This window comes from Tyto alba, unplaced genomic scaffold, assembly GCF_018691265.1.
Source record: "Tyto alba isolate M040663 unplaced genomic scaffold, T.alba_DEE_v4.0 Super-Scaffold_33, whole genome shotgun sequence".
NCBI classification, from domain to species: domain Eukaryota; kingdom Metazoa; phylum Chordata; class Aves; order Strigiformes; family Tytonidae; genus Tyto; species Tyto alba.
Window position 1 is genome coordinate 12,862,976 of NW_024881308.1, and position 22,058 is coordinate 12,885,033.

A 22,058-nucleotide genomic window follows, 5' to 3' on the forward strand; every position below is an offset into this window, starting at 1 on the left:
ATGGGTGTTTAGGGGCTTTTAATCCTGTAATTTAATAAGAGAAATAATGATCTTTGTCCTTCCTCTGGAAAGAAAGTACAGGATTTCTTAGTTCATTTTTGGAAGGATGGTTGTTTAGTTTGGTTGGAATTTTTGTTTTAAAGAAGAATCTTGTTTCCTTTGCACTTTGTAAGGAAAGAGCTCTGTCAAGTTAGAGTTATAAGACCGCACTACTTAAAATACGCACGCCATAAGATTTTGAGTCCTCAGCACCAGCTGTTCACAGATCCAGTTCTAATGGGCTGCATTACTTGCTAATGTAGTCACAGCCAATATATTACATTAGCAAGAGGAATAGCAGTTACTTTTATAGTTGTTCTCCCTGCTTGGCTTCCGAGTGACACGGAGAGTTAATGGACAGAGATCGCTGGTCCTCCTGCCAAATTCTCGTTTTGTTGTTGCCATGTGGGATATTGTCTCTCTATTCTTATATTTCTTACACAAGGCAAGGATTACAACTCAGTAGTTTATTTTCCTGGCTCCTATAATACAAGAAGAAAACAACCTGGAATGAAGCCATTCCAAGAGCTGCAGAAGAGACAGCTTTATATATTTTGAGTAGTTTCCACGTCCATTCCTTGCCCTGAAGATCCTGCCATTCCCATTAGTAATAGATTGTGGCCTTGCTTCAGACAAACAGTGATAATCACTCTTAATAAGATAAGCAATTATTTCTCTTGGCCCTTGACCAGTAAAGAATTTTAGAAGGCATATTGCTCTATTAGCACTTTAAAGATTGTTAACCAGAGCACATAATTTTGGAAGCAGAATCTCAATTTTTAGACTATGCACCTCTCGGGAACTCACTCATTTTTAAGGATACTTGGAGATCTACAGTTAAGCATGCTGCAGTTTTGTTAGATCAGTGCTTTAAAGCCCTTATCTGAACCTTTAGATAGTGCCATTGTAAGGAGTAGATAATGTTAATTTTAACACAAGATTTAACAGGTGAGAAGTGCCACTTCCCATGAGGACTTTGTAGTGTCTGACTCTCTGCTCTGTTTATATGCACATATGTGTGTGTCTTTTCAAGGAAGCTGAGGACAACATAGGGTTTGTGGTACCTTGCTGTCTTTTGAATACTGCTGAGTATTTAGTATAATTGCCTTTTTGGAAAATACCACTGGACAGTGGGATAAATGGATCTTTAAAAACCATGCTCCCTTCAAAGTATTTCCTACATGTGTCTCATGTTTACAGAATGTTATGTGCAGCAGACCAAGCAGTCTCTAGAAAATATTCAACCATTCATTCAGGTGATATGATCTCCTAAGAAGGGTTTCATCACAATTTACATACCAACTAAATGTAGAATTCACTGGCAGCTTTATAACAGTTTTACGTGGTGCCAAATTGGATGCATAACCTTTATACAAAAGTTGAATTCAGTCACTGTGCCTGTTTTCTATCTACCTTTCTCTGTAGCTGTTCTGGTTTATGTCACATTTTTGTTGTCTAAGTATTTCTTCTTCCAAATCTCTGTCCTATTCTGTAGAGCAGGCCTGGAGTATGGAAGTATGCACCAGAGACTGTTGACTAATGTGTATTTGTTGCCAATGGCTGTAAGGAAAGTGAAAGTGCAAAGCAGCAGGAATGATAAAGGAAAAAAAAAAAAAAAAGGCAGATGCTTTTGTGTTTCACAAAGCAGAAAGAATGCTTTCTATCTGCAGTAGTGGCATTGAACAGTGACAGAGCACCGACAGAGCACTGTGGTGCATTCAAGGGAAGAAGGAAATTATGCATTAAATTACAAGGGCATAAAAGTGAGTAGGACATGAGGATTCGATTATTTCTCTAATATACGAGTTTAGAATGGATATAAAGTGAGAGCTGATTGTATGTCTGACAGACGCAGACTCCCATAAAGAGAGGAAACTCTAAACAGGTCAATTCCGGGGCATGAATCCCAGAAAAAAGCAATGTGTAGTTCCCTGTTGGCAAGCATGGTGCTGTTACACTGATGACTTCCCTGGGTGTTACGTGTCCCTCCAAATGCAACTGCTATCAGGGAGAAGCTGGTGTGAAATGGTTTTGAAGGTGCCTCTTGGAGACAGCACAGGGTGTGTTTCAGTCTGCAGACTCCCTGAGGAAGCTATAAAAAACATCCTTTCAACAGGTTTGCAGCAAGGCTAATTAAACAACTGCAGGTGATGAAACACTGATCCTGCAGCGCAGACAACAGCTTTCCTAGGAGTGCATGGTAAACCTAATTCAAGCCATTCCCATACTTCCTGGGCTTGGCTGCCCTGTCTCCTGCAGAGCAGCATCTCTCCAAGAGGCTGGGGAAACTGCCCAGTCCTGGGAATTTGTAAAGTGTGTGGTACAAAACCCTTTGCAGATGCAGGATGGACAAAGCTTGGTGCGCAGTCTGGCTCCTGGTCCTCTGCAGAGGCAGTGCTCGTTTGACTTTATTTGAATAGATTTTTTGTGAATCTCAGGAGATGCTGCTCTGTCTGCTCCCTGAGTAAGCTCTTGCTGGGTGAGAGGAATGCAAATGTCAAGTTTCCCCTCTCAAAAGAAGATATTGTACAGACTCGGGTAACTGAATTAACAGTGATTATGCAGCAATCCTTATTAGTCTAATTTTCATACTGTTGTTTAGTTTTTCCTTATACCTGTAAAGCATGTTGTGGGTTCCTTTACGCAGACACAGAAAAACTTATTCTGTTAATGAATTGCTAATGTCACACTGTGCATTGTAAATCACAAGAAGTGCTATTGGGACTTGACACAATGATCCAAAAGCATGAAAGGCTCCTGATTAATTTCTTTGCACCTTGGCTCATATGGTGGTAATGCTGTTAGGTGATATGTCAACTTCCTGAAGGAACATTTTCTGGAAGAAATCACAAATCTCAAGCATATAAAGCATATTTTTATCTAAGAGATTTAGCTGGAGTTGCCACTTCCCTGCTCTCTTTTCTCTGATAAGTATAATCTGTTTCCCTGTTCATTTCAGCTAAAGCTGGTTTTAAAATCCAAATACTTCGAAGGGAGGCTCAGCACGACAGAATGGAAATAAACTTCCCTGGCAAGCACAGCCCCCTCCTACCACCCACAAATTATGTTTGGGTTTTTTTTTCCTCCTTCAATTAAAGAAAAATGTTAAATCATAATTTAACATACTAAAGACCATTGGAAATTATAGAACAAGGATACATGGCAAACATTTGAGTATGAAGTGAAAATGGAAGCTCAGACTCTGGAGACAACAATAAAGGTAGAAAGGAAAGCACAATAACTTGCATTTTCATGCAGGGAAGTATAAAAACCAAATCTGGATTAATACCAACCAGCTAAAAGAAAGGTGATACAGCCCAAGAACAGTCTGTACTCATTTGAAGCTGAACCTGGAGCTGGTTTGGGTATGGTGCTCACAAAGGACTCTATTCCCCTTTGTCATTCTGTCATTTATCTTAGTATTTTCACCCTGCCTTTATGTATCTTCATGAGTCTGAAGTGTGCACAAATTCACTGTGCCAGATTTTCTCCCCAAGGTAACTCAGTGAATGACGTAGTTATCCTGTGGATGAACCTGGCCCACTATCCATCTGCTTCCTTATAAGATTAAACTATAGGGTGAGACAAAAATCTAAGGGGGGAAATCACGAACATAAAGGATTACAATTTTGAGAACACAGAGATAAGAATTCAAGCCATTTTTACCTACACTGTTGACCCTACAAAACCTACAGATTTGGATAGGTAAATGTCTGAATTTGCACCTCAATCCTGTAATTTTCCCTACTTTGTTTCAGTATTTTTCCTACTGTAACAAATATGATGTGTCAGAGCAACAATTTATGTCATGTCAGCAGCTGTGCATCCAAAATTAGCTTATAATTACATTCAGAAATGTACTATAGGTACCTTGCCTTTTCTGAATAACTAAACTGGAAGGAACAAGGTTTTCTGTTTTACGAAGGATTCTGTGTACATTTTTCCAAACCAACCCAAAACAATATTGAAACATTCACAGCTTGAAATACAAAATCCTTAAAATCCTTCAAAAATTAAATGCATTTCAGGTTCTTCAAAAACTTTTTTCTCATTTCTAATTTTAATTTCTAATTTTTAAAAGTCATTCAAAATTGGAAAAAGCAAATTACTATATGTCATTCAAAATTGGAAAAAGCAAATTACTGTATGTTCAAAAAACTGAAATGTAAACTTCAAACTGGAACATTCCACTGCAGTTGTCTTTCAAAGAGGGTCAAGAAAGATAGCATGTCTGCAGAAATGCAGGTGACAGAAAACCTTTTTAGAAAAAGGAAGAGCTCCATCACAGGAAATGCCTAGCTAGTGCAATAAAAGAGCTCTTCAAGTTTGAATTCTGCTTCTCTGGAATGTAACACAAGTGTTCAAAGGCTCCTAGACACAATTTACCCCTATCCTGCAGATTCAAACATTGTGATCAGTTCTTCCTATTTTAGGATGCTAAACTAAGGAAGAAGGGGTTTGTTGCTGCTGCTCATTCTCTTTCCCAAAGCTCAGGATAGTCCTCACTCTTAAACCAAGACAACCTTTCTTTCCCCTGCAGGTTTCTCTCACTAGATCAAAGGTACCCTCTATATAGAGCACCCTTTGTAGAGGAGTGCTGTTTCTTGGCTAACCTCAAAAATGTCTGGCTTGCATGATTCAGAACTGACCAGTAGTAGACATGAACCCTTTAAAAGCTCAGCTCTCCCTGTGACATCCTCCTTAATATCCTTTTTAGAGGTAGACACTAATTCTAGGAAGCACTGCAAGTTAGTAGTGGTAAAGGCACTTGCATCCCAAAAGCCAAAAAGGTAATTTTGGTTCCACTCACTGTCTCTACCCTCTGAAGTGAACCAAAGAGAACCTTTTTTCCTTTTTTAACTCTGTATCTGAGTTGCAAAGACAGATGCACTGACAATAAAGGGGAAAACATGCAGAGCTGCATTACAATCCAGTTCATCAGAAAACAGAGCACGCCTGCCTTACAAATTTGCCTGCAGCTCTTGTCTGCTCTGTTATTTTTAAACTGCCTGCAGGTTGCAGATTTTTCAGTGGTCCTTCTCCTACCAGCACACACAGAGGATTTAGCAAGGCACAACTTGCATTACTGTGAATTTATCAAAATTCCCACGACATTAAAATTCAGCATCCTTCATCTTCCCATAAACTTTTTGCTGCAATTTGCCTATTCATGAGAGGGCATCCCATGTCTCTTACAGCGTCTCTCTGTGGCAAGGTCAGTATAAGTTGGCTCTGCATTCCTGATGTTCCCAACTGCCATACCTTAGCCTGTGGAGTGCAGCCTGCAGTTGCTATAATCAGCAACCCAGGCATTGAGCTACAGACTCTGGCTCATCATGAAAAAACCAAGATAGACCCAACTGACTGAACCCAATGCTTAATTTCACAACACTTATCACTCAGACCTGATCACCTCGGCACCAAAACCGTATGCTATACAAATGAAGGCTATGTGCAGGCATGGGGCACCCTTCCATCACACATCCAGGACACAAACTTCACCGTACTCCCAGCAAACCTGCCCCACTTCTGGGGGAGGCTGGATGAGATAGAGTCAGGACTTGATATTTGTAAATGGGAGAGCTTCCATGTGCAGAAAAACTTCGTGATCCATGCACAATTCCTATAGAGAAGGGACTAACAGGAAGAGTAGTCTATTTATGTCACCACAATATCTTAAAGAAGAAAGCAATGGGGCATGTTTCAGAAACACCGATCACCACAACTGCTGCTGATGTAAACAGAAGCTGCAGATGCTCAGGCTTTCTGAGGGGTGAGACCCTGCAGCCAAATGTAATGAATATTATGGTTTGATTCCTTCTTCTCTGTTGACAAGTTTATTCTGCAGCCCAGAGCATTACTGCAGAGCAAGACCATCAGGTCAGGACCTCTCCCCTCATCTGATTTGGGATGTTTCAGACATCAAACTATTCACACTCTTGGCCACTGTTGTCTAGAAATGACTCCAGCTATCACTGTAAGAAGCCCTTTCCCAGCTTCATCAGCAGAGGCACAGCCACATTCATTCCACCCCTTTGGCACACACAGAGCAGATGACAACTGTGTGATATATGAGGAGTTTGTTTCAGATCTGGAGCTCCAGCACAGAAGCCTTTGCCCTCAGTAGGGTACAGTGAGGACTCAAAAGTAATTTTGAAATAAACAGCCAACAAGCTTCAGTCAGAGCAAAATCCTCCACCCCCCACAGGGCTGGTCAGTGTCTCCTTGTGGGACAGTGTGGGACCAATTGGTCTGTCTCAGCAGTGATGGCCAAGCAGAGCCTGACCTCCCTGTGTTGGGTAGGGTTAGGCTGCTGTGCTGTGGTTGAAGCTTGTATTCACTTGACCCTGTATAACGACTGTCCCTCATCCTTCTACATTACACAGCTAGCTAGTCTGTTGCTTATTTCTCTCTGCTGATTTGGAGAGTCTTGATTTGGCTCTTGGCTGTTTATATTTTGCAGACATCCTCTATGTAATTGCATGGCCCGGCCCCAGGCTATCAGGCTCTGGGAGAAATAACCACATTATTCCACAGAACAGTTAGCATAATTAAAATATTGACTGCAGATTAAAAAAATGTGCTGAATATTTCACAGAGTAGTTGGAGGGTTGGCAAGTCTTGGCAGCTTGTTGGCTGCAGGAACTGGCTGATATTTAGGCGCGCCTTCTCCTTCAGTATTCATTGCTGTACGTGGGAACTGCTTTTTGTGCTGTCAACTTCTTATCTTCCAAGCAGCCAACCCACAACCAAGAAAAAATGAACTGACTGGAAATGAGGAGCTCCGAGGGCTTTCTTGTGATTCTTATTGCCAGTGAGACCATTTCCTTGTTATTTATGACTTCAGGACATCTGTCTTACTGTGTATGTACCTATTTTTATTTGTGTCCATCTCTCCAAATGCACAGTGTAGGAACTGCATATGGTGAGAACGTACCAGGTGATAAAACCATTTGCTTAAGAACTGTCTGTACCATATGAGAAGCATTAATAAAGTTAAAAAGCCCACAAAAACCTCCACTGCAACATTTGTTTTAGCTACTATTCCTTGACATTTGATTTCTATCTGTATTTCATCTATAACCAAAGTCTAAGGCATAAAATCCTTACATTTCCACAACCAAGAGGGCTGAAGGGGATAGAAGAAATCTGGTTGACAGGGCTGGTAAAAACTACAGAAGCACTGATCACTACAGGGCACTTAAGCAATTCTTAGCGCCTTTGCAGTATCTCCCCATTCTCTTTTTTAGGGGTATATCTGGGATAATAACACTGCTGGAAACACACAGGTTTGGGTTTGAATGACTTGGTGCTGTCTACATCTCCTGCTATCTGGCATAAAGGGTAAAATGATCTCATGCTACCAGTGTTAAACAAAATGTGGATGATGCCTAAACCACTTTGTAGACACCTACATCCTGAATGAAATGCAGTAGGATCAGTAAGTTGCCAAGGTACTGCTTTAAATCAGCTTCTTATTTAATCTTCACTTACATGCTTGAGAAATTCCTAGAATGGTAGGAAGTGTTTGAGCAGCAGTGCAGTCTCACAAGCAAGGGCCAGGGATGGCTAGGCTGAGGCTGTCCTATTCCACTGTAGCTTCCAGGGACAAGGGTCTGATTTACAGTCTGATCTACAGCTCTTTTGAGATGAGCTAATTTTGTGAACGTTTTCATTTCCACTCAAGGGATGTCACAAGAAATGGCCAAATGCTATTTTCTGAGGCTTCTATTACAGCTTTAAAGCAATCATAATAACAAATTAGCAGATCTACTCTGCCATTTTCCATTCTCATTGCAATCTCTGTAATCAAGAGCAGCTCTACTTCAAAGCTTATTTCTGCAATACTTCTCATTTTTGAATATGCAATTAGAAAGGAGCATGATATCTTGGCACTCCAGCTGTGGTCTGTAGGCTACTGCCCTCATTCTGTGCTAGGCTCACTGCTAGTTTCGGCTCTCAACTTAATATTGACCTCCAAACTGTAAATCGTAACTATCACCTTGGGTAGACACCATTCTTTCAAAGGCAAAAATATATTTTTATTCATATTTTGAATCTCTTCTCAATTAAACCCCAAGATAAACTCTATGGAAGGAGACAAAAGATGCTCTAAATTCAGTACATAGAATGAGAAATTCACTGGGCATGCACAAGGAGGAGGGGAGGGGAGAATTGTTACAGCCTTTTCTCTGTTCTGATAGTTCACGTGGCCAAGTTTGTCTCCACTGAATGATTCATCTCTATTACCAGTCTTCTTAAAATTAAATGGAAGAGGAGGAATGTGTTCATTCCCCTGCTGCGTTTAATAATCTTCCAAAAATTGTTTCCTGTTTACTTGGAAATCCCCACCTTCATGCTGTGATTTAAGCATTTTTACCCTGTTAACTTAAAAACAAAGCCTAGAAGATGCTGTATAGTCTTTATCTTGCAGTCACATAAAGTGATTTATGATAAATGTTGTTCCAGATAGAAATTACTTGGAAATGTACATACGTTTGTAGCTCCACATTGCTTATTTAAATCATAACTGATTGTTGAAAAAGAAAAATACAAATTGTCATTCAGTTTTTATTCATGTAACGTGTCTGATGACTGATTGCAGCTTCTCTTTTAACAATCACTGTATTGCTGCTCCAATACAAATCTCAGTAAAGGCATCAATAACCCCATTTATGGAACTGTGCTACTTTGTTTCATGGTACTGGCCAGCACACTACTGTAAATAGTCAATATGTATTGTTTTGTCCAAGACTTGTCTATAAGCAAAACTTAGAGTGTATTTTCAAGACAAAATATTAAAATCACCTAAATTGCTTTTCCAGCTGAAGCATTATCTCTGAATTCCTGTGGTTTGGCTGGACAAAAGGGAAAGAATTTTCCCCTTTGGTTCCTCAAGGAATAAACTTGCACAATAGTTCTAAGATTTTACTTACGTAGTACATATCAAACAAACTACTCTTATATAAAGGATTTGCATTAGCTCACACAAGCCAGTGTGTTCTGTGTTAGCTTATGTGGAAAGAGTTCATTTAAAAGGCAGCAATATCCTGTGGTCTGAGAACAGAACTGGAAGCTGGGAATTCAGAAGGGACCTGAGCTTTCTCACACTTCCTCTCAGCTTTTCATAAAGGTTTAAATTTTTCTAAATGAACATTACATTTACATGATTAACTGGAGGCCGCATGGGCCTGATTTACAGATGTGTTAAATTTCTACTGCTCCTATTAAAGCTGTTGGGAGCTCTCAGCTCTCCATGTTTCAGAAGGCTGTAATGCAGTAACAAGGAGCCCTTGGGAGGGAGAATAACACCAGTACCTTGGTGAGTACCAGGCATGGACAAAGGTAGGAAAGTCATAGAACAAAGCATAGGGTGTACAAATTCAGGACATCCCCTTCTCTATGGGCCTAATAGCCCTCAATAATCCATGAGGGACAGCAGCAGTGGAGATACGGAAATATTTAGCATCCAGAGCGGTACTGTGCAAGACCTGTGTCAAGAGCCCAGCTGGTAGGAAGCACTGGGCTGGCACAGCGAGGATGAAAGCCTGGCTGGCTGGCATCCCTCAGCCTGACCACCGGCTCCAGCAATGCAGAGACTTTCTTTCAAAGGCTTGCACTGCTTATCTCAGTGACTAGACCGAATGCTGTTATCTGGTGAGCTTCCATTTGCCTCTCTGTTAAGTCTATGCTGAAGTTTTTTTGTCTAACAGCTGGATTCCCTCTCTTCTCTTCTCAGATGAGATGGAGCAGTCCCCTGCAATGCGTTCTGACTACTTGGTCTCAGGGATTCGAACTCCGCCAGTGAGGAGGAACAGCAAACTGGCAACACTGGGCAGGATCTTCAAACCATGGAAGTGGCGGAAAAAGAAAAATGAGAAGCTAAAGCAGACATCTGCAGGTAGGATGAGAACAAGAGAGTGATGCTGCACAGAGCAAAGCTTAGCTTGGGCGAAATTTGCCTATGTAGGAAATGTTAATGGTGGCCTGATCTAAACCTAATTCAGAGATTTCAGCACATTATAAATGAATAATGTTTAAGGCTAGAAAGAGCGCATATAAGCTGACTTCCTACATAATACAATATAGTACATTTAGAAGAAAAGGTCAAAATATGAGTGAAGCACAAGCCTTGACACAGACTGCTTTTCACGGGCTGTCCCTTCTCTAAAATAGGCTATATTTATGGCCCCAAGTATCATCACCCCTTTTATTTGAGTTGAAGACTATATAGGTCACAGTAACATCACAACAAGTGACAGGAGGGAGCTACAGCCTATAAAATGCGTTCCCTCAAGCACCAGTCTCTGCAGTGAAGGAGCCCAGCACACAGCACTGCATGCTCTTGCTAGGCTTCAGGGATGTCCCAGGAGTTTATCAAGGAGAGAAACTCACCTTTCCCTGAGCTAAGATGGTGCAATTCCCCCTGCTTGCCCTGATATCCTGTGGAGCATCACAGCAAAGGACACTACTTCCTGAGGCAGCTCCAACGTGCCATATTAAACAGCACGAAGTTTCTAATATCCCTGTTATTCTGCACTCAGTGTGATCAGACAGTAGGTTAGATCATAAATCTCAGCTCTACATGTGGGTGATTTTACAGATGTTTTAACAATGCAAAAGGCACAAACAGGCTGACCAGTCCATGCTCCCCAAAACAAAATCCTTGCAGTTCTTTCCAAGCACACAATAGTTGAGAGTAGAGGGAATCTCCACACTGTATCTTTCTCACTCCATTATATGAATACTCTGTTGTTAACTGGTGCTGTGTTATGTTACTACTTCGTGCAGTGCTGGAGAAGAAGATGACAGCACGACAAGGTCGGGATGAGCTCATTAAGAAAGGCCTTCTGGAGATGATGGAACAAGGCAAGTAAAAATTCTTCATCTTTTTTATCAGTCTTTTTCAGGACGATAGGAAACATAATTGCAAAAAAAGAAACCTAACAACCAAATTAATAAAAAGGAAAACCTTCAACCCAAACAGAGAGGAAAATTCAATATCTGAATTAAGTATGTCTTTCATCAAATTCCTCTCTGCTGCAATCAGTCCATGCAGTTTAATTTTTGATGTTTTACCATCCTGTATGCAACTCCATCTTCACTTGATTTATACATGGTGCAGTCTGAGCTGGTACGTATGTTTTATGCAATTGCTCTAAACCTAGCTAAATCCTACTGCCAATAAAGTCAGCTAAAGCTGGTATAAATATAAACTTAAACATACAGATGCATTTAGCTAACATGTACAACCCATGAATCCAAATCTCATCAAATGATACCAATCTGATGTTTTCAGCTGTCTTTCCAGTAAACCAAGTTTGTGACAAAACATATTGCCATTCTGCCTGTTTTTCATTCACATGGAAAAGTGAGGCATTTGGTAGTGTCATTTTAAAGCTTTCCTGAGTACAGACCAGGTTCAGCAGAAGTCAGTGAATGAAGGATGATAAAGTGTCAGAAACATGCATAAAGGATTGTGGTTCTGTATATCCCTGATGCAAAGCCCTGACAGATGCTCAAGGGAGACAGAGATCTGTGCAACTATTCTGTGAGATCAAGTGAGCTCCCAATGTTATGGACAACATCCCAATTGCCATTTCCACCTGAACAGAGTAAAAAAAAATAAATCCATCTTTACTTTGAAAACTTTATAGCAGAAAGTACTGTCATGAAGAAAGACTGGTCTTTTGAGTTTGACCAATCTGATAGATAGAAATTACGTTCTTTAAAACTAATAATTGAGTTTTCTTGTATGAAACAAATGCCATGCCTATAAATAGCCTGTGGGACAATACTCAGTGATGCTGTGCTGGAGTGTAACCGAGCAACTGAAGAGTCAGAAAAGAGCATTTTAAACAGAATTTTTTTTCATTGCAGTAGAGCAATTTTCATATTATTTTACTAGATATAATTTGAGTTTTATGTTAAAGTTAGAAAAATAATCTACCAAGACATCAGTTTATTCTAAAATGGAAGCATTTAGAAAGCTCGTTAATTCCTGTCCATTGAACGATTTGTGTCTCTCATAATTCTAGATCAGGTGTTGCCCTATTAACATATTAGCACTACTGGATAGAAAAACACACTGCATTTCCGCTAGGCATAAGGAAGTCCCCCATAATCCATTAATTTGAAGACATGCATATCTAGAGCTTTGAAAAAGAACAGTGAAATAAAACTTCTGTAGAGCACATTAAAAGGTAATAATAATAATAATAATAATAATAATAATGATGATGATGAATCAATAAACTTATTGCATGCAAAAAGAACTGATTGGGAGGAAAACAGGTGATACTAAGTTGCAAGATCATTTTACCAAAATTAAAATAGTTTAAATAAATACATATAGTCCAGTGAGGAGTGATGACAAGCTGTGCTTTTGAAAAGGCAGCTGCAAACAGACTGCTTATCTGTCTGCTCTTGCACAGAGCCCCTATAAATGTCAAACAAATTTTCAGTACCACCTTGATGCCCAGAAAGGCAAGAACGGCTAGCAGTCAGTTGAAGGACATTGCAGCCACCTGCAAACTATTTTTCTTTACAGTGTTGTGAATCTCCAGGGTTATTTTATTATATTATTAGTAGAAGCAGCTTATTAACTGGAATAAAAAATTGACCCAAATAATTCTCAGTAAATGATTAGTGCCCTAGTTGGACTGAGCTGAAGTGGCAGCAGTTTCAAGGCTAAGTCCTCATTTATGCAGGAAGTTATAATTGTCAAAGCAGCAATACTATGCTAAAAGACTACAGTAAATCCTAAAATCCCTCTATTTCATCAGGTTCTACTCCACTTCCAGGGACCTGATTCCTGCTCACTTTCATAAATAGCCCAAACTGGGATGAAGCTGTAGTCTGAGAAACCTCCAGATCTGCTTCATGCATTTACAATAGCTGTGTCACACTCCAGTTGCGTAGCACAAGGTCTGTCAAGCAGCATTTTGAACTGGACTATTTGGCTCAGAGCAAACCACAAAGCTAGCGCAGAATCTGCATCAATCTGTGAGCAGCCCAGGGTAAAATTGCACCGTCCTTGCTTTGGTGATGAGTCATCCTAACAGGTTATGTCACCCTTTCTCCTCACACAACCCCAAAACCCAGCTGCCCTGCACAGTTGCACAGTCTGGGCCCTTTCTGTCCTTTTCTCCTCTCCAGCTATGCTTGCACAAGCCAAATGCCAACGTGACCCTTAACAACTCCTGAACCTGAAATACAGCTTCACTCAAGGGAACGAACTTGCACTCTGTAAGAGGATACAGGGTGTGGGGTCTGACGTACAATGGGATTCATTCCCAACAAAATTAAAGCTCTACTTCTTCTGATTACTTTGCAATACTCAAGAGACTGCTGCTTTCCTTACCTGTGGACCTGAGGTCTGTGCTTTCTCCTGTCCCCATATGATATCTAAAATGCAGTGTTGGGATCCACTGCCAATCAAAGCAGCACACCCACTTTGATCTAAGCATGAGCTGATAATTTCTGACCAGGAATTTCACTGTTGTGAATCTCATATGCTCCTCATCCGAAATTCTTCCAACAGGGCTGTCTTTTGCTTGCCTTTATTTCATTAGTCATTACAATTTCCATTGGCTGGGATCTGAAGGAACTCATGCCTCTGACTGCAGTTTCGTTGTGACACAGCTGTCAGCAGTGTGCCTTTCCAAAGGATGTGAGGACTGTGCAAAGCAGAGTTACCTTGAAAACATTTAGGGAGCTTCCCGTGATATTTCTCCCCATTGTGAGTGCAAAACTGATCAGATGTAGCTGTACTTACAGCACTGAGAGATAAGGGCTGACTGTCAAATAATGCAGGCAGCTGTTAATACAGCGTTGATTATGTATAGGCTGCCTTCACAATGAGCTGAAATGTAGGCAATGAACTTTTTCCCCCTCCCCTTCCCTGTATCATAGCAACTGTGCTACTGCAAGGGCTATTTTAAGAACAGTAACTTTTCACCAAACGTGATTATGAGGCAGGTCGAGTGAGCTCAGCGTACAGAAATACTGCATCCCTTCCGCAGCATCTCTGGGCCAAAATCTGATACCTTTACCCAAAAGCACAGTAAATTACTCTGCAGATTGTCCAAGTAGTATTAGAGAGAGGTAGCTGTGAATGTTAGCTGTTTTAAATCAGTGTTCAATACACTTGTCATGATATCATTGCAAGAAAACATAGCCATGTCAGGAGCTTCCAGAAAGGAGTGTTTAGGGCCAAGAAATACAAGTCAGGAGGTGAGGGGTGGACAGAAGACATGCCCATCAGCATGGAGTGCTGGCTAGAGCAGGAAGTAATTGCTTTCTTTGGTTTGCAATAGTGGTGTAGATCTTGTAAATTCTGAGAGAGTCACCAAGTAAAAGGATAGTTTGTATTCTGAGGACTCTTGCCTGAATAGGAGAATACTAGAAAAGCCTCAGTCATCAAGATGCGTACAGCTGCAGGGATTACTGGCACAAAAATCTTTCAGAGTAAGCAAAGGGAGCAGTTTCTAGGTCTGCATGGAGAGGGATTTGAATTTCTGATCAGCTCAGTCACACAGGACGTGCTTTTCAAGGCTGAGTAACTAAAACTATGTCCAAAATCTACAGCTTTGTAGGGAATATTAGCAGCCTTGTTTTTGATAAGGCCCTAGCATTGCTGCTGGGGCAGCTGGATGGCAGTGTGTTACACACGGAGCCTGACACAAGTCAGAGATGTCAGACCAACCTGTGAACGTGCTGCATAATGAGCTCTGTTTGTGCAAGGAATTGCCTCTCCCAGAGACCTCTGATTTCCCATGCTTGTGCTCATCTCTCACAGAGCAGGTGCTTCCAGAGTACAGTGACCTTCTTGTACATGCACAACGGCCACTTACCCAGGCTGCTGGGTATGCACAGAAAAAGGTGCTCTGCTGAGAAAACTGGGTGGATATTAGTACCCAAATGTGCTGGTCTCCCCAAGTTTTGCATTACAGATGCTTAACACTGTTAGAGATCAGGTGCTGCTCTAAGACAAATCTCAGACCCCTGAGCATTAGCAGCTTTGAGACTCACTCTTCTCAAGAGGATAGCAGGAAGTTTCAGGTTTCATGGCTCATGATTTAGTTAAGATTAAATTATTTGGTGTTTTAGATACCGAAGGCAAAGCCTGCACTGGTGATGATGCCACGAGAGCAACACAGAGTGACCCTCCAGCTCCTGTGTGCCAGACACTTGCCTCAGAGGAGGTGCAGCAAGAGAGTACAATAGCAGCCACAACGAATGTGACCTCTTTTGGTGAGGAGCTTCATTTGGATGAGCTGAAAGAAGATGCAGGTATTGGATACAAAATGTTTTCAAAAAGTATATAATTTTAAAAAAATATTTCTGCTAAGCTACTTTATGAGGAGTCAAATATATCAGTACGTTAAAGGGTCAGAGCACCTTGTTCAGCTCAGCCCCATACTAGGTTATCAATCAGTACTTAAAAATAGTGATTTTTGAGACTGCTACCAAACTGAAGGACCACACGAAGCTTGGCATAATGGGGCTAGCTGGATTATGAGGTGATTCAGTTTTGGCATGGTGCCTCTTTGGTATTAGCAGTGACTGCTGTGAAGATGAAACAAGCTTCTCTTAAAAACATTGCTTAAACTTCTATGCCAAGCCTGAAATTGTTTGTCCTGGCTCGGGAGAACAATGTCAATACACAGCCCACACTGTCCATATCATCACCCTGTCTACAATATGCTGCAAATGTAAGTGAAGTTCAATACCAGGAACACAGACAAGCTAAACCAAGTTCCTTTCATGCAACTGTGCTCCAGCAGAGCTCATCTGTGACAGCAGTTCCTTGGGACCAGAGCAGCCAGGCACAACTCAGCAGCTGGAGGGTTTCCATTCACCTCCTGGCAACCAAGAAATGCAAAGCTGCAGAGATAATGCTTTATCCTAGTTTGTGAGGAGTGCCATGTAGTGATTAGAGATCTTCCTGCCCTCTGGTCAATCTTTACACCACCTCCATCTGCTCTGGTTGCCTTTTGTTCTCCTTCCCACCCCCTCATGTCCTGCTTTCTCTGGGGTCCCAGCCCCTGGCCACTTTCACCAAGCCCACCCCTACCTGCTCTGCTTTGCTGAGCAATGCTGCCTGCTTATGCCTTCAGCCTGCTTTCAGCAGCTCAGAAGGGAAATCATTCTCTAAAGCGTTTTCCATTTCTTTGCTTTATCCTTTCTCACTTCCTTTTCCTTCTGTCCTTTCCATCCTCATGACTCATGCAATTTTGTTCCCTTTTGCTGTTTTGCTTTTATATAATATTGCTATTCTGGCCCATTTGCAGCTCCACTCCACTCTTAATTGCTTTGACAACGGAAACTCTTCTGTCTCCCCAAAAGTATCTTTCCTCATGTTTGCTCATCACAAGGATTTTTTTGTAAGCTTAACAATACCTTTCCATCACCTGTCACCTTCTTCATTTCAACTACTTGTGTTATTTCATCAAGAAATATCCCAAAGCACTGTATGTGGGCTTCTAAAGGTTTATCCGCTCTCTTTTTTTGTCTCTTAAAATAGAGACAAAATAGAGAATTGGACATAGACATCCTCTATTATTACATGCCCTTAATGCTGTTTTCCTTTCTCTTCAAACTCTATCATTTATGGCTGTGTTTGGTTTAGTATCACCCTAAGAATTAATTGAGGCAAAACCCATTCATCTCCCTGTTCTTAGAACAACCAGATTAATATCTTGACCAGAATCCTTCAGGTCGTCTTCTTTTTTTTTTTTTTTAAACTGTTTTCTAGAGCATTTCATTCCATATTGCTAAGGAAATTTATCTCTGAACTTCTAATTCTTATCATTGGAACAGGCTATCCTAGAAAGATGGCATGTATTTAACCTTATGGTTCTGCAAAACCAAGTACTATGATTTAACATTTACCTTATACTGCATTCAAAATTGTGAATTGAGGGTTTTAAAACCATCCCAATTTCTTATGACTTTCTCTAATCCTAGTTCCTTTCGTTGTCTCCCTGGCACAACTTTTCCTCTCTTCTGTATTTCATTTCCTCCATTTGTTGAGGTGTAATTTTTCCAGGTTCCAAAAAGTAACAGTGGGATTACCTTCTCCTTCCTCCCTGGTCTGCGAGACTCCACTCCTATTTGTTGGAAATCTTCCTACCTCTTTCATTGCTGGCCTGTGGCTTTTACAATTATTATTGTCAATCTAGTCTTTATGTGTTAATTTATCCCGGTGTGTGCATTCTAGAATTCCTGTCTCTACTGAGACCATCTTAAGGAATTCATTGGGTGGGAAAGCTCTTCAAAATTGTCAGTGTATTGCTAAGTTTATAATAATGTTGAATTGATTATACCGTTTGTCCTTGGGCTCAATCCAGGCCCAATGCAGTAGGTGTCTTTCCACAAATTCATATGAATATTTGACCAGCTAGAAACAACATGAATATATTTTACTCTGCAGTATGAAATCTGTTAATAGGCTTGCGTACTCAAGACTCAGGTCTGCCTTCAGACTGAATCAAACATGTGCTGTTGTTACAGGAAGCAGCCACAGGAAAAAAAAAAAAACAAAAACAGAAGCAAACCATTCTTTTCAGGGAATGTAAAATGGACATTCTTTAGACAACAGTTCATAATGCCAGTTTGTTTTCACTCTCAGAACAGTATGGCGTTCAGAAACAAAAAGATCTGTCTAAGGCTGTGTGTGTTTGGGATTCACCTTCTCTATAAGAAAAGTCCTACTATGGCTGTTCCTCTACATCTGTGTCAAACAGCTCTTCATGTTACAGGGAGGTCTCCTGATTTCAGTGAAGTTACTGACAGAAGAAAGTATTGCTCCACTCAGGGGAATGCACTCAAATTTGACTAATTTTCCTATCAAACTACTAACATCTATTGGAGCTCTTGATCTTTCTGTAACGTAACCCATTAGTGACTTTATCTTTCTCTTCCTCTATTTCACATTTTCTCCTGTATGTAGTAGGCACAAAAATACAAAATGATGCCAGCCTGGCACAAAGAATTTCCCTAGAAGTATATTTAAAAGAAAATTATTTCCTTCTATAATTCCGGCAACTATCACATACATCTGTTTTCCTGCAAAGTCAAATTTCACAAGAATTCCTGTTAATGATGAATATTCATTCTACTTTCCTGTCTTTTCTGAATGATAAATACACATTCCTCCTCTTCTAGGCATACTCATTAATCTGTTTGTCAACAAATTAAATGCTATTATCTTGCCAATGCTATTGTTTCCAACTGCCTAAGTGCTCTGGTGCATCCCCATGCACTCTGAACATGAGGATGCTGAATGTTCATTAATACAGAGAGTTTGTATTCCAAACAAGACACAAAACTGAGCCAAGAAAAGATTTGTGACGTGGCAGCTATGGGTATCCACTGCTGTGATTCTAGGAGATGCCATAGAATTGTTTGGAGGGAAAGGTACTTTGTTTAGACAATCCAGAATGCTAAAAGGAATGCTATTTGCCATTTATCCAGCCCAAGCGGTTTGGACATCTCTTACGCAATACTCTGGTGAGGCCCCAGTGGCAGTACAGTGTCCAGCTCTGAAGTCCTCAGCACAGAAAAGACATGGACCTGTTGGAGCAGGTTCAGAGGAGGCCACAAAAATGATCAGAGGGGTGAAACACCTTTTCTATGAAGAAAGGCTGAGAGAATTGGGGTTGTTCAGCCTGAAGAAGAGAAGGCTCCAGGGAGACCTCAAGCTGCTCTGTGGGTCCCCATGTATGCCAAGGCAGAGATCAGGACGTGTAACAGAGTGTGAAAGTCAGAGTGAGGCACTGTGTGAGTTTAAGCACTGCCAATGTCAGCTGGTATCTGAGCATGATTCAACGATGTTAATTTTGGACTTCATCACTGAAATTCCACCTGTGTCCTGCTTCAGCTTCATGCCTTTCTGGATCTACTCCCCTGTGCCCTCATCAGAGCCAGGTCAATTTGATGAACTGCTCAGTGATTCAGCCTGCACTAACTTTAAGAGCTAAGTGCTTTTGCCATCTTTCAGCAGACAATCCTGAAATAAGTATTGCTTCACCATCTCAAATTAAGGCTTTGGTGATTGAAGTTTTTCTAAGTACTTCACCAATTCTCTGTTCCAAACTAGCTGCTGAGATCCAATGGCAAATCTTTTTTATGGCAGGCTTTTCTTGGTTATCAACTTTAACCTTAGGAAAGACTCATCAGTTCTGCAATCAGGTACAGTAAGAGAAGGCTTGAGATGCAAGTTGAAGTAATATATTAAATAAGATAAAAATTAAATTGTGAAAATAAATGTGTACAACAAACTACTGGGAGGTCAGCCTTCATATGATATTACCAGTTTGATACTCTGCCCTTTGGCTGTGTGTTTCTAGTGCAGAAGAGTACTCAGTAACTGTGCCACTGCAGCTGCATGCTGTAAGAAAATTCATTGTAGTTCTCAAAAGTTGCTTTGCTTTGCTGTCTTCATTATTAAAAAAAAAAGGAAAGGGAAAAAGGCTTTAGGGAAGTAAGAGGAAGCTCAGCAGATTTCTCAGGAACATCAAAACTAATATTTCTTCAATATCCTTATACATTTTATTCCTTACCTGCCTGGGTTGGTTGGCTATTTCACACAATAATTATTTTCACTACGGAAAAGAAGTGCTTCTAGCTGTGTGCCATGTGTTCTGGTTTTTTGACTGTTCCTGGCATTGTCCCCTGGCCTATCATTATTAACTTAATGTTCCATTAATTTTACTCATCTTCCTACTAGCCAAGAAACCTTCAGCACCCACAGAAGAATTAGAAGATGCCAGCCTGCCAGCATCTGAAGACAGTCCACAAGCCTTACTTGTATCTGAATCCACAGATTCCCCCCAGAAGCAGACAGACAGAAACGCAGCACAGCTTCCTAGCCCTCCGTTGCTCCCAGCTCCACCACCCAAGGCAATCTCCAAAATCACAAAGAGCATAACAGGTCAGTCATTCTTGGACAGTAAAGACTTTCCTATCCTTTAAGTGTTGTTTCTCTACACAGCACAGTATATAATTTTTTTCTTGCATCCTTTTTTAAGCCTATTACTGCAAACTGCTGTGAATCAGGCTAGTTATATTGGGTGAACAGAATGCTAATGATTTCCATGAACTGAGCGGTCCAGTTGCTTGATAACAACACACTAATCTTTGTACTTTACATATTTATCTGAATCTCTCAGGGGATTATTTGTTGCAAGTCTATTGCACTAAACACATGTAAAACAAATCAAACCAACTGCAAACATCTGCTGAATCAGATGCTCATATCGATATGCCATAAAACACAAGGAAGATTTAAATGTTTTCATTACCTAGACTCCCTCTGGGTAACAATACAACAGCCAAAATGAAGTTCAAGTCAATAGGTTCTGTAGACGTTTCTGTCTGAAGGGTTTGCTCTCTGGGGTAGGCCTAAACTAGAGATATGAAATCCAGTCTAGTTACACAGAACACATATAAGTGATACACCTGGCTCCCACTAAGCAATCCTCCATGCCAGACTTCATTTAATGTTTCAAAAGCAATTCCTCTGGGCCCGATTTTCTAATGTATTGCCAATGTTGTTACATTTTCCAAAATTCTGGCACTGCAGAAAGGGTGTTAAAGTGAATATGATTTTAGTTTGTTCCAATTTTAGGGCCCCTACATATGGTAAGTGCAGTTAAAAGGGCCTTATTGCAAATTAGAATCAACTCCTGACATCTAAATGTCAGACCTGTTGGATATTTAGACTTTTAAATGACAGCCATTATCTCAGCCCTGATTTGCATCCACACTGGCACAATGAATAGGGTTTTCAAAGTCACTGGGAAACAAAATATCAGAGGGGCATTGTGATCTGACCACTGGGTTTCATAGAAAATATTGAGGTTTTCAGTCTTTTTTAAGGAAAATTACAAGTATTTGTTTCCCATGGAAAATATAGATATTTTGTCCATGCTTAAAAGCCGTAAGAGTTTAAGTGGGAGCTGGATTCAAAATGATATCACAATGCTCCTTGGGAGCTGCTGTTCAGAATGATTCGACATTCTGTGCTATGGGTCAGGCTCTATCCTGCCCCTTCCACCTTGCAACATGAACAGGAACAATGAAAACACCTTTTTGACTCTGCTCAACTGATGAGAAGGACACACTCTGCATGAGATGTAGGCTGTTTGGAATATCTGAGCTGTAGAGGGTAACAAGATTACAACTTCACCAGGTACTTCACAGCATTTTGAGTCTAGATATTTTGCTTCTTAACCAAAGTTTTTCCTGTAACATTTAGGATATTCTGAATTTTGGTATTTCATTCTCATCTAAATTTTCCACAAAGAACAGCTCTTAGTTTTTTCAATGACTCCAATAATTATAGACACCTTTTCAATAGTGATTATATATTTGTTTATTTTTGTGTGGATGTGGAAGCAGTGGTAAGTTAAGACTAAGCAAATATTGTCAATGAATGAAAGGAAATACAAATGAATGGGGAGAGAGAAAGAGTGATTATGAAAGAAAAGGAAGATGAAGAGGTTGAAAATCTCTCTTGTGTTTAGTTTATCCCCCCTTAGCAATGTTAGAGATGCTTTTAGCAGAGGAGTGAGAAATAAGCCAAGCACCAATTAATCACAGAGAGAGGGGGAACAGGGCAAGGTGCCAAGACATCACTTAGCAAGATTATTCACTGAACAGCTGTCATCAGGACAAATAAGGTGTGATCTAAGGAAACTCTCAACTCTTAATATTGGCCTAAGCTGCAATGAGGACAAAATTGGCCCTTGACCTGTTCCAGGAACAAGCAGGTATAAATAAAGGTAAAACAATCTCCTCCCTTCCTGCTTTACGGTTGATCTGAACCCGGGGTTCTTGCTCTGTGAAAACATGGACACCCCCTCTCACTGTGCAGTGGTATAAAGTGATTTAAGAGGTGGGATTTTTCATCCCCTCAGGCCATGATTGATCATAAACGTCCTTTCTGCATCTCCACAGTAGCACATGATCTAAATCCCCTTGAGTGCCAAAACCCATATTTGCTTAGCAGA

General features: G+C 40.6%; 1 protein-coding gene across 3 annotated transcripts in view; it reads left to right on the top strand.

Moving 5' to 3' along the window:
* The window catches only part of PHACTR3 (phosphatase and actin regulator 3), a 114,869-nt gene that overhangs the window by 51,466 nt on the left and 41,345 nt on the right, over positions 1-22,058 (top strand). For all 3 annotated transcript variants that reach the window (XM_042801168.1, XM_042801169.1, XM_033010440.2), the window contains exons 2-5: positions 9,779-9,940; positions 10,831-10,908; positions 15,151-15,333; positions 19,775-19,978. In XM_042801168.1, coding sequence (XP_042657102.1) covers positions 9,779-9,940; positions 10,831-10,908; positions 15,151-15,333; positions 19,775-19,978 — 627 coding nt within the window. The remainder of the gene's footprint in view (positions 1-9,778; positions 9,941-10,830; positions 10,909-15,150; positions 15,334-19,774; positions 19,979-22,058) is intronic.